This window comes from Camelina sativa, chromosome 8 (assembly GCF_030686135.1).
Source record: "Camelina sativa cultivar CO46 ecotype springtype chromosome 8, ASM3068613v1".
Classification (NCBI taxonomy): domain Eukaryota; kingdom Viridiplantae; phylum Streptophyta; class Magnoliopsida; order Brassicales; family Brassicaceae; genus Camelina; species Camelina sativa.
The window spans coordinates 1,828,849-1,840,994 of NC_141887.1; the positions used below are offsets into that span (position 1 = coordinate 1,828,849).

Consider the following 12,146-nt stretch of genomic DNA (forward strand, 5'->3'; position numbering starts at 1 on the left):
TCGACCATTACTCATGAGGTCGAAGCTTCCTGTGTTGGCTTGGGGACACGCAGACATGCAGCAGAGCTTATACGCATCAGGCCATCTAGTGAGCATAAATATTCGTCATCCCAATTACTAACAGGTCATGAGCCACATATATCCCATCTAAAGACATTCGGGTATGCCGTTTATATACCGATTGCACCATCACAGAGAACAAAGATGGGACCTCAAAGGAGGATGGGAATATATGTTGGATATGATTCTCCCACCATTATTAAGTATCTATAGCCAACTACGAGTGATTTATTTAAGGTCAGATACGCGGATTGTCAGTTTGCTAAATCCGAATTTCCTATGTTGGGTGGAGAGACAAACAAGCTGGTCAAAGAATTATCATGGAATCAAACATCCTTGAATTGGCAAGATCCTCGGACTCTAGCATATGAGGCAGAGGTCCAAAAGATTATACATTTACAAAAGCTAGCTAATCAATTGCCAGATTCCTTTGCTGACCCAAAGAGAGTTATGAAATCGTACATATCAGCTTGTAATGCACCAGTACGTATTGATGTTCAAAAGGAACACAATCAAGTTGCTACAGAGTCTAAGGCACATTTGAAACGTGGTAGACCAATAGGTTCCAAAGATAAGAACCTTCGGAAATCTAAGAAAGGTGCAAATCAAACCGAGGTTAAGGAAAATATAGACATGGCCGCGGCAAATCCTAAGGTACCAAATGAGGTTTGGGACGCTGAACCTCAAGGTCCTGAAGGTATTGATAATAATGAGATCTCAATAAATTATATCATGTCTAGAATTAAATGGAACCAAAAAGATGTCGATATTGATGAAATATTTGCATACAAGGTAGCACTTGAAATAAATGAGGATCATGAACCCACATCTATATTAGAGTGCACTCAAAGTTCAGAATGGTTAAAATGGAAAGAAGCCATTGACGTGGAGTTGAATTCATTAAAGAAAAGGAATGTGTTTGGTCCGATCTCAAGGACACCATTCGATATAAAGCCAGTTGGACACAAATGGGTCTTTGTAAGAAAGAGAAATGAGAATAATGAAATCGTGAGATATAAGACACAGCTTGTAGCACAAGGATTCTCTCAAAGACCAGGAATAGATTATGAGGAGACATACTCCCATGTGATGGATGCAACGACTTTTAGATTTTTAATAAGTCTGGCTATAAGAGAAAAACTTGATTTGCGGCTAATGGATGTAGTGACTTCATATTTATATGGTCCACTGGATAATGAAATTTATATGAGATTACCAGAGGGTATTGAGCTCAAAGATAAGAATGGTTCTCGAGAACAATACTGCATAAAGCTAAACAAATCCCTTTATGGACTGAAACAAAGTGGGCGTATGTGGTATAATAGATTGAGTGAGTACCTAGCCAAAGAGGGCTATAAGAATGATCCCATCAGTCCATGTATTTTTATAAAGAAGTTTGCAAACAAAGGGTTTGTAATCATAGCAGTATATGTGGATGATTTGAATATCATAGGAACCTCTGGAAAAATCGCCTAAACAGTTGAATATCTCAAGAAAGAGTTTGAAATGAAAGACCTAGGTAATACTAAGTTTTGTTTGGGATTGCAACTTGAGAACATAAATGATGGAATCCTTGTGCATCAAATGGCATATACTAAAAAGGTACTCAAGAGATTTAATATGGACCAGGCTCACCCATTGCCTAGCCCAATGGTTGTGAGAAGCCTAAATTTAGACAGTGATCCATTCGGTCCAAAGAAGGACTGACGTTACTATATTTTACCATATTTAAGGCCTTTTTTAGTTTATGTTTTGCATCATATAAAAATAATTCCTTAGCTTTTATAGCCATTTATGTCCAAATATGCACTTAGGATGTTTAGAAACATGCATTGCATACATTTGAACATTTGGAGTATTATTAGGTGTTATGGAGCTCTAAAAGGGTAAGGAAGGACTTGGTGTTATTTCTGGAGCTAAACAAGAGGACTGAAAGTATCAGGAAGTGGATTCGCAAGGCAACTCGACCACAACACTCGAGCAGGCACACGGTCGAGTACTCGGTCGGATTCATAACGAGCTCCTCAAAGATCGATCCAAATGAAGGTCTTCCGTTGCGATTCAGCTTCCGCATCCTTCATGAGAGTTGTAGGAAATTGAGTTAAATTTCTAATGCCGGTGGTTTCAAGGCAATCAGAGGTGTAGTACAAGAGTTATCCCGATTTTACTTAACGGATATCATCCTAGATCGAAGACTCGAGTTACGTGACAGACCAACCACTCGACTGAGCACATAGTCGAGCACTTCCAGCCGAATCTCTGTTTTGTCCTCTAGCTAACTAGGGCTTCTCTCTCTTTACTATATATATGTGCTGGCACTTGTGGCTGAAAGTGGAGACCCTGGAGACCATGTAGACACCTCATAACCTAGTTTTTGCCATTTTTAGCTTCTTTTATTTTTTTGCATCATCTCTTATCTTTTCTCTAGATTTTCATAGATTTGTAACCTTCATAACTTTGAATCTATTGAGTATTTGCTTTCACTTCTTTGTATTAAATTGTTCATCTCATCATTATCTATCCATCCATATCCATATCATCATTTTCTAGGTTTGTGTTCTTCATGATGGTTTTTAGATCTTATTAGTGGCTTAGGATCTTGAGGATGGATTAGGTTGGATAAGGGTTATGGTTGTTTAGATTGATCAAGCTTTATTGTTATTCATCTCTTCTAGATTAGATATGCTCTATGCTATTTTTATACTGAGAGGGTAAGGATAGATCTTAAGCTTCTTAGCATCACACCAATGTCTAAGTTGTTAGATAAGGCTAATGCTAGAGATTATCATGAAGCATGCTAAGAGATTAGATGCTTAAAGTGATTTTTGACATTGATGATCTGGTTGTTTAATGCCTACTTTTATATGTAATAACTAGTGAGAACTAGGTCTAAGAGTACCTAAGCTTGATTGTTATTGCCATGAGAATGGATTAACAAGTATTAGAAGATCATTGTCTAGAGATAGCTCATTGTTGATTGAGGTTTGTTGATCAATTTAGATAACCATAGCTTAAGTCCAGCCCATGAATCCATCCTTAGGATCTTTCTTTGTTTATTGATTTCCCTGTTTAAGTATTGTTAATTGCTTGCTGTTTGCTATGTTTTCATTATTTGCTCTCTTTCTGTTCATTCGCTTGTCAACTCGACCGCCCACTCGACCGAGTGCTAGGTCGGGCTCCATTTTACTTTCTTGCTTATGCATTGTTCTGTTCCTGTTTTCTTCTGCTTATTAATTAATTCTGCTTAGTCTTGTTTATTGCACTCTTTCTACAGTTTAATTCAGCATTAGTATTGTCTTAAGTTGCCTTAGTTCAATGCATTTCATTATTGTCATTAGGTTGTTAGAAACAAATCATAATTATATTTGGCTTAACTTGAATGCATTGATCACATCTTGACTGCTTACATATCACACTCTTTATGGATTGACATCCTTTATGTTACAACATCATAAGGGTATTGAAACACCTTGCATTACATTCTGATCATCCATACTTATGTTTGTTTGTTTGTTTGATTGCATCATTCATTCATGCATAAGTAGAAACCTTGATAAAAGTCCAAGTTTCAAGGACGATGAAGAGATTCTCGGTCCGGAAGTGCCATACCTCAGTGCTATAGGAGCTTTAATGTTCTTGGCTAGCCACACTAGACCAGACATTTGTTTTGCCGTGAACCTCCTAGCAAGATTTAGTTATTGTCCGACACAAAGGCACTGGAACGGTATCAAATACATATTGCGTTACCTACAAGGAACGTTGGATTTGGGTTTATTTTATACTAACTATAACAAAGAAGGTTTAGTTGGTTTTGCTGATGCAGGTTATCTATCGGATCCACATAATGCAAGGTCTCAAACCGGCTATGTGTTTACGCACGGTGGTACATCAATTTCATGGCGTTCAATGAAGCAAACCATTGTGGCCACTTCATCTAATCATGCAGAGATTTTGGCTATGCATGAAGCCAGTCGTGAGTGTGTTTGGTTGAGGTCGATGACTCAACATATCCGATCAGATTGTGGCATGGCCGATGACAAAGAAGTGACTATCATATATGAGGACAATACCGCTTGCATCGCATAGCTCAAGGAAAGGTACATTAAGGGAGATCGGACGAAGCACATTTTACCTAAGTTCTTCTTCACACATGAACTACAAAAGGCCGGAGAAGTTCAAGTGGTGCAAGCTCCATCATGCGATAATTCAGCCGATCTCTTCACCAAATCATTACCGACATCGACATTCAAGAAGCTCACGCACCAGATTGGGATGCGGAGACTTAAGGACTTCTAGTGATGCTTGGAACAGGGGGAGTAATACGTGTTGTACTCTTTTTCCTTCACCATGGTTTTGTCTCAATGGATTTTCCTGGTAAGGTTTTTAATAAAGCAGTGTTCCCAAGCGTATTACGGTGATCTCTTAGCATTTGCACGGTTATGTCATCCAAGAGGGAGTGTTGTAAATCACTTAGGATGAATTTTCATAACCGGCCCATACATGTTCTGAGTCCATAAAGCCCATCGACCACTTTATTTATTTCTAGTCGGTTTTGTACTAAAGATTTATCTATCCCAATATATATATTTACTTTCTATTGAATGATTTAATAAGAATAACAAGAGAAAATACATCCTTCCACTATCTCTACTTTCACATATCTCTACTTTCACAACAATTAGATCAATAGAGGCAGAGGGTGGTTTAACGATGCTCAGGAATCAGGATTTATAGAAAAAGAAAAAGATTCCTATGTCCTAATCCGATTTCGTGACCCCTCCTTTGAATCATGACAGAATACGACAAAAACACAAAAAACAAAAAAAAAAAGGAAGAGAAAGATAAAAATTCCAAGATATATCTTGCGCATGTGCACATGAACGAGAGAACACGTGAGAGTGCAAGACATGTTTACCAACATCCAAAGTACCAACTGTGAAATTATCAAAGGAGATGCAACAAAGTTTTCTTTTATAATCTAAAGAGACACAAAAACACTGCAACAAATTGAGAAGTACGGAGAACCATAACAAAGCAAATTCAGAAAAATTTGTCTCTTCACTCCACCTACGATGAGACCATTCCTCTCTTACTCTGGCTTCCGGGCCAAGAAGAAATACATTGGCGTGAATATCTCTCTCCTGTGATAACACATTAATATATCCAAGAACAAGTTTAGAATTTAACCCCCAAGAATAATTTGAATCTTGACATAACTATATATAAGTTGGGATCCTCTCTCACCTTCCACCGTCTACTAATCCTTCTGCGGCCTGCTCCAGGAAATTTGAGACCCTCTGGCTTCCTTGAGGTGCTAGTCTCATGTATTCAAGGACCTTCACCTACACCCACAGATAACAATGACAAGTTCGAATTTATGACAACCAATAGTTGATGAGATTTGGAAGATGAGTCAGAGCAAGTGTTTTACCATGTTTTTGGTAATGAATCGTCCAACAGCTGTTAGGCGGAAGCTACTGAGCGAGAAATGATTTTTGTCCAGAGGTAGGTACCATGGGACAGGCGAGTCCTTGGCTAGATCCTTTTCCCATATTACCTATATCCAACGCAGACACGAAGATCGTACTTAGATGTTGATGTGTTTGTAAGGATACCGTATGTAATCAGACACTTACATCAAAACCGGCCTGCTTCAGAGCTTCGAGGCATTTTGTAGTCAGTCTAATGTCAGGCAGACCATCTCCAATCTCTATCTCTCCCTGCAAAGTGGTGCCTTTGTTTTATATTCATGTTGCTAATAGAAGCAGAGATAAATAATAAGTACAGATGCAAGGAACAAAGTAAACCTTTATTTTCTGATGTTCCGCGTTATCAGGGTCAAATGCATCAGTCATGCACCACTCATAGGCAGCAAAACATTGACCGGGCTTCAGCACTCTGTAGATCTCTTTGTAGCACCCATACTGTAGTTGAGATCATAGTGATGAATCATAACGCACATTAAACGTAGGTAAAAAACACAAATAGCTATTTAGAATTTCACTTACCGCATCAGGAGCGTGGCAGGTTGCTTCAATCGCATAAACTGCATCAAAACTGTTTTCAGGGAATGGCATCTTCATGAAGTCAGCCTGCAAGATTAACAAATGACAACCTTCATCAAGTTTCCCCATGCAAAGTGTTTCCTCATCAACACCATGATTTGCAACTTATGTAGTAAATACAAGAAATTATAAATTCAACTAACCTTGACAAAGTTACATGTCTTGTCGACACCTGCAAGTCGGTTTAGTTCCTGTAAAGAAAAGAAAAGGATGCCAATATGAATCGTAAAAGACATCAAGGAAGAAGACAAGAAACCATGACAGGAAATGCATCATCTTTCACAATTATAGATACGTTACCTTGCCTCTGGTGATCTGGTACTCGTTATTGTTGATCCCGGTAACAGATGAATTGCTGCAGCAGAGCAAACACAAACACACTTCATAATTGAAACAACTTCCTAAATCCTAACCAGAAAATCTATTTCAAAACTGACGTATGGTAGTGTGTAAAGAGTGTGGTTTTGGTATATGAAGTCATTTTACCTGAATCGTGCAATTTCCCTCAGCGGTCCACCAATTCCACATCCTACATCCAGTACCTACTCAAAAACATAAAGAAATGAGCATACGATGGAGAAGGGTTCAGTTTTTGGACCACAATTAAAGTTATCAGAGACCTTATGTCCTGGTTTTATGCCAAGCTGAAGAGCAAGAAAGTGCTCATGACGTTTAATACTCTCTCGGAGTGATTCCCCGTTCCATCTACAAACCCAATAAAAGTCATGCTAATCAATATATACAACAAGCATATCAGCAGCATCTAATGGCTGCAAGAAAGAAACAGAGTACTTGTAGTTGTAGAGAAGTGGAAAGTAAAGAATTATACCTGTGAGCAAAATGGAAGGATTCTCCCCATCCATACTCATAAAAGCTAGTAGCAAGGTCATAGTACTTATTGACCTGAAAAAACATATATATTAGGAATATTCGTTCCAACATGCAATGAGATATTATAATTACTTGAACACTAATGATGAGCACATTCAAAGGTGAGAAACGCATATATGCTTTGAATTGTATTCATCTCACATGTTATCAAAGCCAAGAGAGATATAACTATTAAAAGGTGGTGAAAATTTGACAAAAATGTAAAAAAAAAAAAAACGTATATGATGAATTTAACCATGTCAGTGTAATTAGCTTTCCGCTCTTCCTCGTTTCCTCCATGGAAGACATGGTATTGCTCATACCTGAATCACCGAATCACTAAGAAATTAATACAAACACCAAATAGGCTAGACAGGAAACTTTCAGATGATGCATCTTAGATAGAGTGGTGATCATAAAAGGAGTAAATAATTAAAAAAAAAAAAAAAAAAAGGTAAGTCAATGACAAAAAGATAGGTCAGGGCCCTCGAGAACGTGACAGACATATAAGTGAAATTACACGTCAAAAAGAGCTTTTAAAGAGCCAAAAAAAAAAAAAAACTAGGGACCATATCTCTCTCATCAGTCATATATTGGACTTCTGTATTGAAAACTCAGTTCCGTGACAAAAAAAAAAATTAAACAGAGGCGAAATCCAATGCCATCACGGATTCGTGGAATTGGTCCCAAAAGAAACGTATGGAAAACAGCTAAACGTTGTTTCCAAAAAAATGGAGAAAAAAAAAACAACGAAATATGCCAATCGAATAAGAGATCATATTATTATGCATGAGAAAGAAAAAAAAAACGACAATTGTAAAGTGAATCGGATAACGAAATTAACGAGAGAAACCAAAAAACAAATGGGGGAAGGGAAGGGGAGGATAATATACTTTTCGACGGCGGTGAGAACATCGGATTTATCGATCTTGCCACCAAGATTCGACGCGAGATCCATATCAACAGCCTTGGGGATTTTATGCAACTGGCAACAACGGACGAGATCTGCAAAAAGAAAAAGCGAGATGGAATCAGAATACGGATCAAGTAGAAAAGAAGAATTTGAATCGCAAAAAAAAAAAAAAAAAAAAACATTGTTACTTACGAGGAGAGCGAGAGAGAGATGATGATGATGAATGAATGAATTAGAGAAGGCACCTGACTGTGCTGGCTGGCTGGCTTAAGTTTATATTAGTAGTAGAGGAGGAGAGAGTGGTGGGAGAGAGGTCACACAAGTCACAAAACACAAGCCGTCAATCAATACCAGCGTGGCACAGTGTGTACAGCTTAATTTACCATAATGTCCTCTCCAGTTGCCTAATTAAAAATAGTCAATAGATCCATTTAGTCTAAACTCTATACTGTATAACAGGCTAAAGCAGTATATCCATCACAAGTGTTATTATGTTCCACTAACTCAAATCTTAATCATCCGAACTTCAGTATTAATTTATTCTATAAAACCTTAGACTATTTAAATCTCACCAACCACGAACCGGCGTGACAATCGGAGTGGTTTTAATATTTTTAAACGGATCTAGATCAACGATTGAATCTACCTACTACTAATACAATTTTTCACTGATACTTAGTTTTATTTTTGCCACCGTAAATTTCTAACTTGTTCACTCCTAAATATTTTAAGTTCAGATGATAACACATCAATGATTCTAGAATCTAGATTCATCTTAAATGTAAACATAGGAGAAAAACAGTTAAAAAAAATAAGGTAGGTTTTATAGGAACGTGTAATTAAAAACGAAGTACTACTAGTCCGACGTTATATAATACATGAATTGACCGTTTTGGTTTTTAATTAATAAAGGCAAGAAGAAGAAGAAAAAAAACAACTTCATCCACACACCACATATTTCTCTCCCGCCTAATCCTCCGCGTTCCTCACCCGCCGACGCACCGATCTTTTCTTCTACAGTTCTACTTGTGCCTCCGCCGCCTTGTTTAGACCAATTACTTTCTCTAATGGCTCTCTCCTCGTTGATCTACGCCACTCCGCTCTCTGTTTCCGTCCCAAGATATCTAGTAGTGAAATTACCTACGCGCCGCCGTTTCCACTTGCCGTTAGCAACTCTTGGCTCATCATCGTCTCCGGAGTCATCGGCATCGACCCCTACCTCGATCCCCGTCAACGGTACCACGTTGACCAGTTCTTACGGAACAAAAACTCCCAAGGACAACAGCCCATTTGCTCAGTTCTTTCGTTCCACCGAAGCCAACGTTGAGAGGGTAAACTCATTGATTCAAACCCTTCTATATTTAGAGACTTTGGAGTGTTTCGTTTTTTTATGTATCTGTGTGGATGGAGCAGATTATATTTGATTTCCGGTTCTTGGCGCTTTTGGCAGTAGGAGGTTCGTTGGCTGGTTCGCTACTCTGCTTCCTCAATGTAAACATCTTCGTGGTTTAGTTTTAGTCTGTAATGTTTTTGCTACACATAGACACCATTATAGTACTAATATGTAATGACTCCTCATATGTAGGGGTGTGTCTACATCGTGGAGGCATATAAAGTCTACTGGACTAACTGTGCCAAAGGCATCCACACAGGCCAAATGGTTTTACGCCTGGTCGAAGCTATTGGTAAAACTGATTGCTAATATATGATATAAGCCCGGTTTGTTTTGCTATAACACTCATATATATATATATATATACCTTTTGTGAAATTTGATTGCAGATGTTTATCTTGCTGGAACAGTTATGCTGATATTTAGTATGGGTTTGTATGGACTCTTCATCAGTCACTCGCCTCATGATGTCGCTCCGGAATCCGATCGTGCACTTCAAAACTCTTCTCTCTTTGGAATGTTTGCCATGAAGGAGAGACCGAAGTGGATGAAGATCAGCTCATTGGATGAGCTGAAAACCAAAGTTGGACACGTTATCGTTATGATTCTTCTAGTGAAGATGTTCGAGAGAAGCAAGATGGTTACCATCGCCACCGGTCTCGATTTGCTCAGTTATTCCGTTTGCATCTTCTTGTCCTCTGCTTCACTTTATATTCTCCATAATCTCCATAAAGGAGAGCAGTAATAAAACCTTTTGTAATACGTTTTCTCCATTTGTACAGTAAATATGTCCCAAATCCAATATGTGTTTTTAGTTGTAATCGCTATATATATATATTAATATTTTTGAACAACCAAGTATTTGCTTCATTCACTAGAGGAATAGTATATTTTCAAATCATTCACATTATGTACATTTCGTAGCTTCTTCAAAGCAATGCCATTGATTTGCCTCACCCTCTCTCTTGAAAGCTTCAACGACTTACCAATCTCTTCAAAGGACATTGGAGTCTCTCCGTTGAGGCCAAAGTAGAGTCCCAATACTCGAGATTCTCTTGCGGTAAGACTTTCCAAAAGCTGCTCAATCTCATGCTTGATGTGTTCTCTTTTCACCATCTCCTGTGGCCTTGTTTCATCCGGTCCACGTACAATCTCCTGAACATGAGAAATAATAAGTCCACAGTCTCTCTCTCTCTCTCTCTACTTTGCATTTTTCATGGAAATTTTTGAAGTACCTGCAATGTCATGCGGCCATTTTGAGACGCGACTCTGTCCAAAGAAACAGGGGATCTGCTCCGCTCCACGGCAAGTCTAACCGCGGATACATGGATGTTGAGGTGCTCAGAAATCTCATCACAGCTAGGTTGCCGCCTTAGTTTTCTGGTCAAAACATTACTAGCTTCTGCAACTTTTGCTGTTATCTCCCACATGCTTCCCTACACACAACAAACTAAAACGATGTATTCACTAATTACTTCACTTTCCAGAACAAAGAGCATCCTATTGGAGTTTACTTTTCTCTGTCTAGAAATAGTACTATAATTGATGCATATATCTAACAACATATTCATCTCTTAATCCAATCAAAATGTGAGAGATTTGGGGACTCACCGGCAATTTAACAAGTCTAGACTTGTGTGCAATAGCCCTTAGGATGGCTTGTTTGATCCACCAGTAGACATAAGTTGATAGTTTGTAGCCACGGTCAGGATCAAATCTCTCAGCTCCTCGAAGCAGCCCTATGCTTCCTTCTTGGATCAGGTCTTGCAGATTCAACCCTTTCCCTTGGTACCCTGTTGCAATAGAGACTACAAGCCTACGGTAACACCGTGTAATCTTTTCTCTAGCTTCTTTTCTTCTGCATAATATTTCATTTGCACTACGCTTCTTCTTCCCTTTGCCACTTGACAACAAAACTGATACCATTTGGTTCTCTTCAATACTTGTTCCCAAATTTTCAAGTTTTGCTCCTTCCTGCAGAAAATGTACAGTTACCAAAACGGCTAAAGAAAGTTTAAAATCTTTCCATTTGGTAATAAAAGATATACTACCTTGAGGTACAAGCAAAGCTGAACCTCCTCTGAACGACTCAAAAAACCAGATCGTGAAGCTCCAACGAGAGGAACACTCATTGTCTCTGTTTCAGCTTCTTCGGTGCCAGCATTTTCCTCTTCTTCCATCTCCAAACGCTCGAAACCTCCTCTTCTTCTCCTCCTTCTCTTCCTCCTTTTCTCTGATTGGATACTCCATTTCTCAGGTTTGACCATCACGGAGCTATCAGCCGTCGCTCTATCTAGCGTGGCCTCACCGCAAAACAGAGGAGTAGTAAGCTTTATGGAAAAAGGAGATGATGATAAAGAAGGTGATGGTTGGCATTGGTGAGTAGTTCTGAGTAAGGGAGAAATAGTAGGGAGAGGAGGAGAGGGACACATAGTAGCGGTGGCAGTGGTGGGTATCGTCGCCATGGATGAGCTGAAGAGCTTCACACACCTTAGATTTTTTCTATTTTTATCTATCTTCTTTTTGGTCCAATGGATGTAAGCAGAGGATAATTCTTTCTTGGGTTACTACTTATCATCATAGAGCCTCTGTATGTCATATCAGTTATCCGCAATTAAAATTTGGGTGGAGTTGGTTTCTTTTTTCTTTTTTCCTCTTTTATTTTTTTTTTTCCTTTTGACAAAATTTGGAATACAACTATTAATTTTGAAGAGAACAAAAAATGAAAATCATATGTACTATTTCCTGAAGTCTACGATGATGTTTTATATTCAAACCCAAAATGCTATTGTTTACGGACCCATAAGAAAAGGCCCAATATAATTGGGATCATAGTTAGTTGTGT

At 38.5% G+C, this 12,146-nt stretch overlaps 3 protein-coding genes across 5 annotated transcripts; 1 reads left to right on the forward strand and 2 right to left on the reverse strand.

The window, feature by feature from the left end:
• Positions 1–4,970: 4,970 nt before the first annotated feature.
• LOC104705624 (cycloartenol-C-24-methyltransferase) lies at positions 4,971–8,439 on the reverse strand. Its single transcript, XM_010421666.3, has 14 exons — positions 8,101–8,439; positions 7,889–8,000; positions 7,252–7,318; positions 6,955–7,028; positions 6,746–6,830; positions 6,612–6,667; positions 6,426–6,480; positions 6,269–6,316; positions 6,069–6,152; positions 5,868–5,984; positions 5,697–5,780; positions 5,492–5,617; positions 5,305–5,402; positions 4,971–5,201 (listed from the first exon to the last, which is right to left on the reverse strand). Exons 2-14 carry the CDS (start codon positions 7,951–7,953, stop codon positions 5,150–5,152), a joined length of 1,011 nt encoding a protein of 336 aa, XP_010419968.1. The 5' UTR covers positions 7,954–8,000; positions 8,101–8,439; the 3' UTR covers positions 4,971–5,149.
• Positions 8,440–8,662: 223 nt separating this feature from the next.
• On the forward strand, positions 8,663–10,159 carry LOC104735384 (uncharacterized). Of its 2 annotated transcripts, none has more exons than XM_019234351.2 (4): positions 8,663–9,239; positions 9,322–9,399; positions 9,494–9,593; positions 9,712–10,159. In XM_019234351.2, the coding sequence occupies exons 1-4, from the start codon at positions 8,976–8,978 to the stop codon at positions 10,044–10,046; spliced, it is 777 nt and encodes a 258-aa protein (XP_019089896.2). In that variant the 5' UTR covers positions 8,663–8,975; the 3' UTR covers positions 10,047–10,159. The 2 variants fall into 2 exon arrangements, with proteins under 2 accessions (XP_019089896.2, XP_010453467.2); XM_010455165.3 differs by having other exon boundaries at positions 8,722–9,239; positions 9,691–10,159.
• Positions 10,110–11,996, reverse strand: LOC104705627 (RNA polymerase sigma factor sigD, chloroplastic). Of its 2 annotated transcripts, none has more exons than XR_015563704.1 (4): positions 11,353–11,996; positions 10,913–11,275; positions 10,537–10,751; positions 10,110–10,456 (listed from the first exon to the last, which is right to left on the reverse strand). XR_015563704.1 is itself a non-coding variant. In XM_087461380.1 (4 exons), the coding sequence occupies exons 1-4, from the start codon at positions 11,764–11,766 to the stop codon at positions 10,169–10,171; spliced, it is 1,266 nt and encodes a 421-aa protein (XP_087317506.1). In that variant the 5' UTR covers positions 11,767–11,996; the 3' UTR covers positions 10,110–10,168. The 2 variants fall into 2 exon arrangements, 1 of the variants encoding a protein (XP_087317506.1); XM_087461380.1 differs by having other exon boundaries at positions 10,537–10,737.
• Between the last annotated feature and the right edge of the window lie 150 nt (positions 11,997–12,146).

Bases quoted from the DNA above. Each gene is read 5' to 3' on its own strand.
- LOC104705624 (XM_010421666.3), bottom strand. From the start codon at position 7,953: ATGGATCTCGCGTCGAATCTTGGTGGCAAGATCGATAAATCCGATGTT. The intron at 6,668-6,745 runs GTCTCTGATAAC...GTTTTTGAGTAG, and splicing joins GCATAAAACCAGGACATAAG to GTACTGGATGTAGGATGTGG. The intron at 5,618-5,696 runs GTAAGTGTCTGA...CGTTGGATATAG, and splicing joins TGAAGCAGGCCGGTTTTGAT to GTAATATGGGAAAAGGATCT.
- LOC104735384 (XM_010455165.3), top strand. From the start codon at position 8,976: ATGGCTCTCTCCTCGTTGATCTACGCCACTCCGCTCTCTGTTTCCGTC. The intron at 9,400-9,493 runs GTAAACATCTTC...CCTCATATGTAG, and splicing joins CGCTACTCTGCTTCCTCAAT to GGGTGTGTCTACATCGTGGA. The intron at 9,594-9,690 runs GTAAAACTGATT...ATTTGATTGCAG, and splicing joins ACGCCTGGTCGAAGCTATTG to ATGTTTATCTTGCTGGAACA.
- LOC104705627 (XM_087461380.1), bottom strand. From the start codon at position 11,766: ATGGCGACGATACCCACCACTGCCACCGCTACTATGTGTCCCTCTCCT. The intron at 11,276-11,352 runs GTAGTATATCTT...CATTTTCTGCAG, and splicing joins AGCTTTGCTTGTACCTCAAG to GAAGGAGCAAAACTTGAAAA. The intron at 10,738-10,912 runs GTGAGTCCCCAA...TGTTGTGTGTAG, and splicing joins CTAGACTTGTTAAATTGCCG to GGAAGCATGTGGGAGATAAC.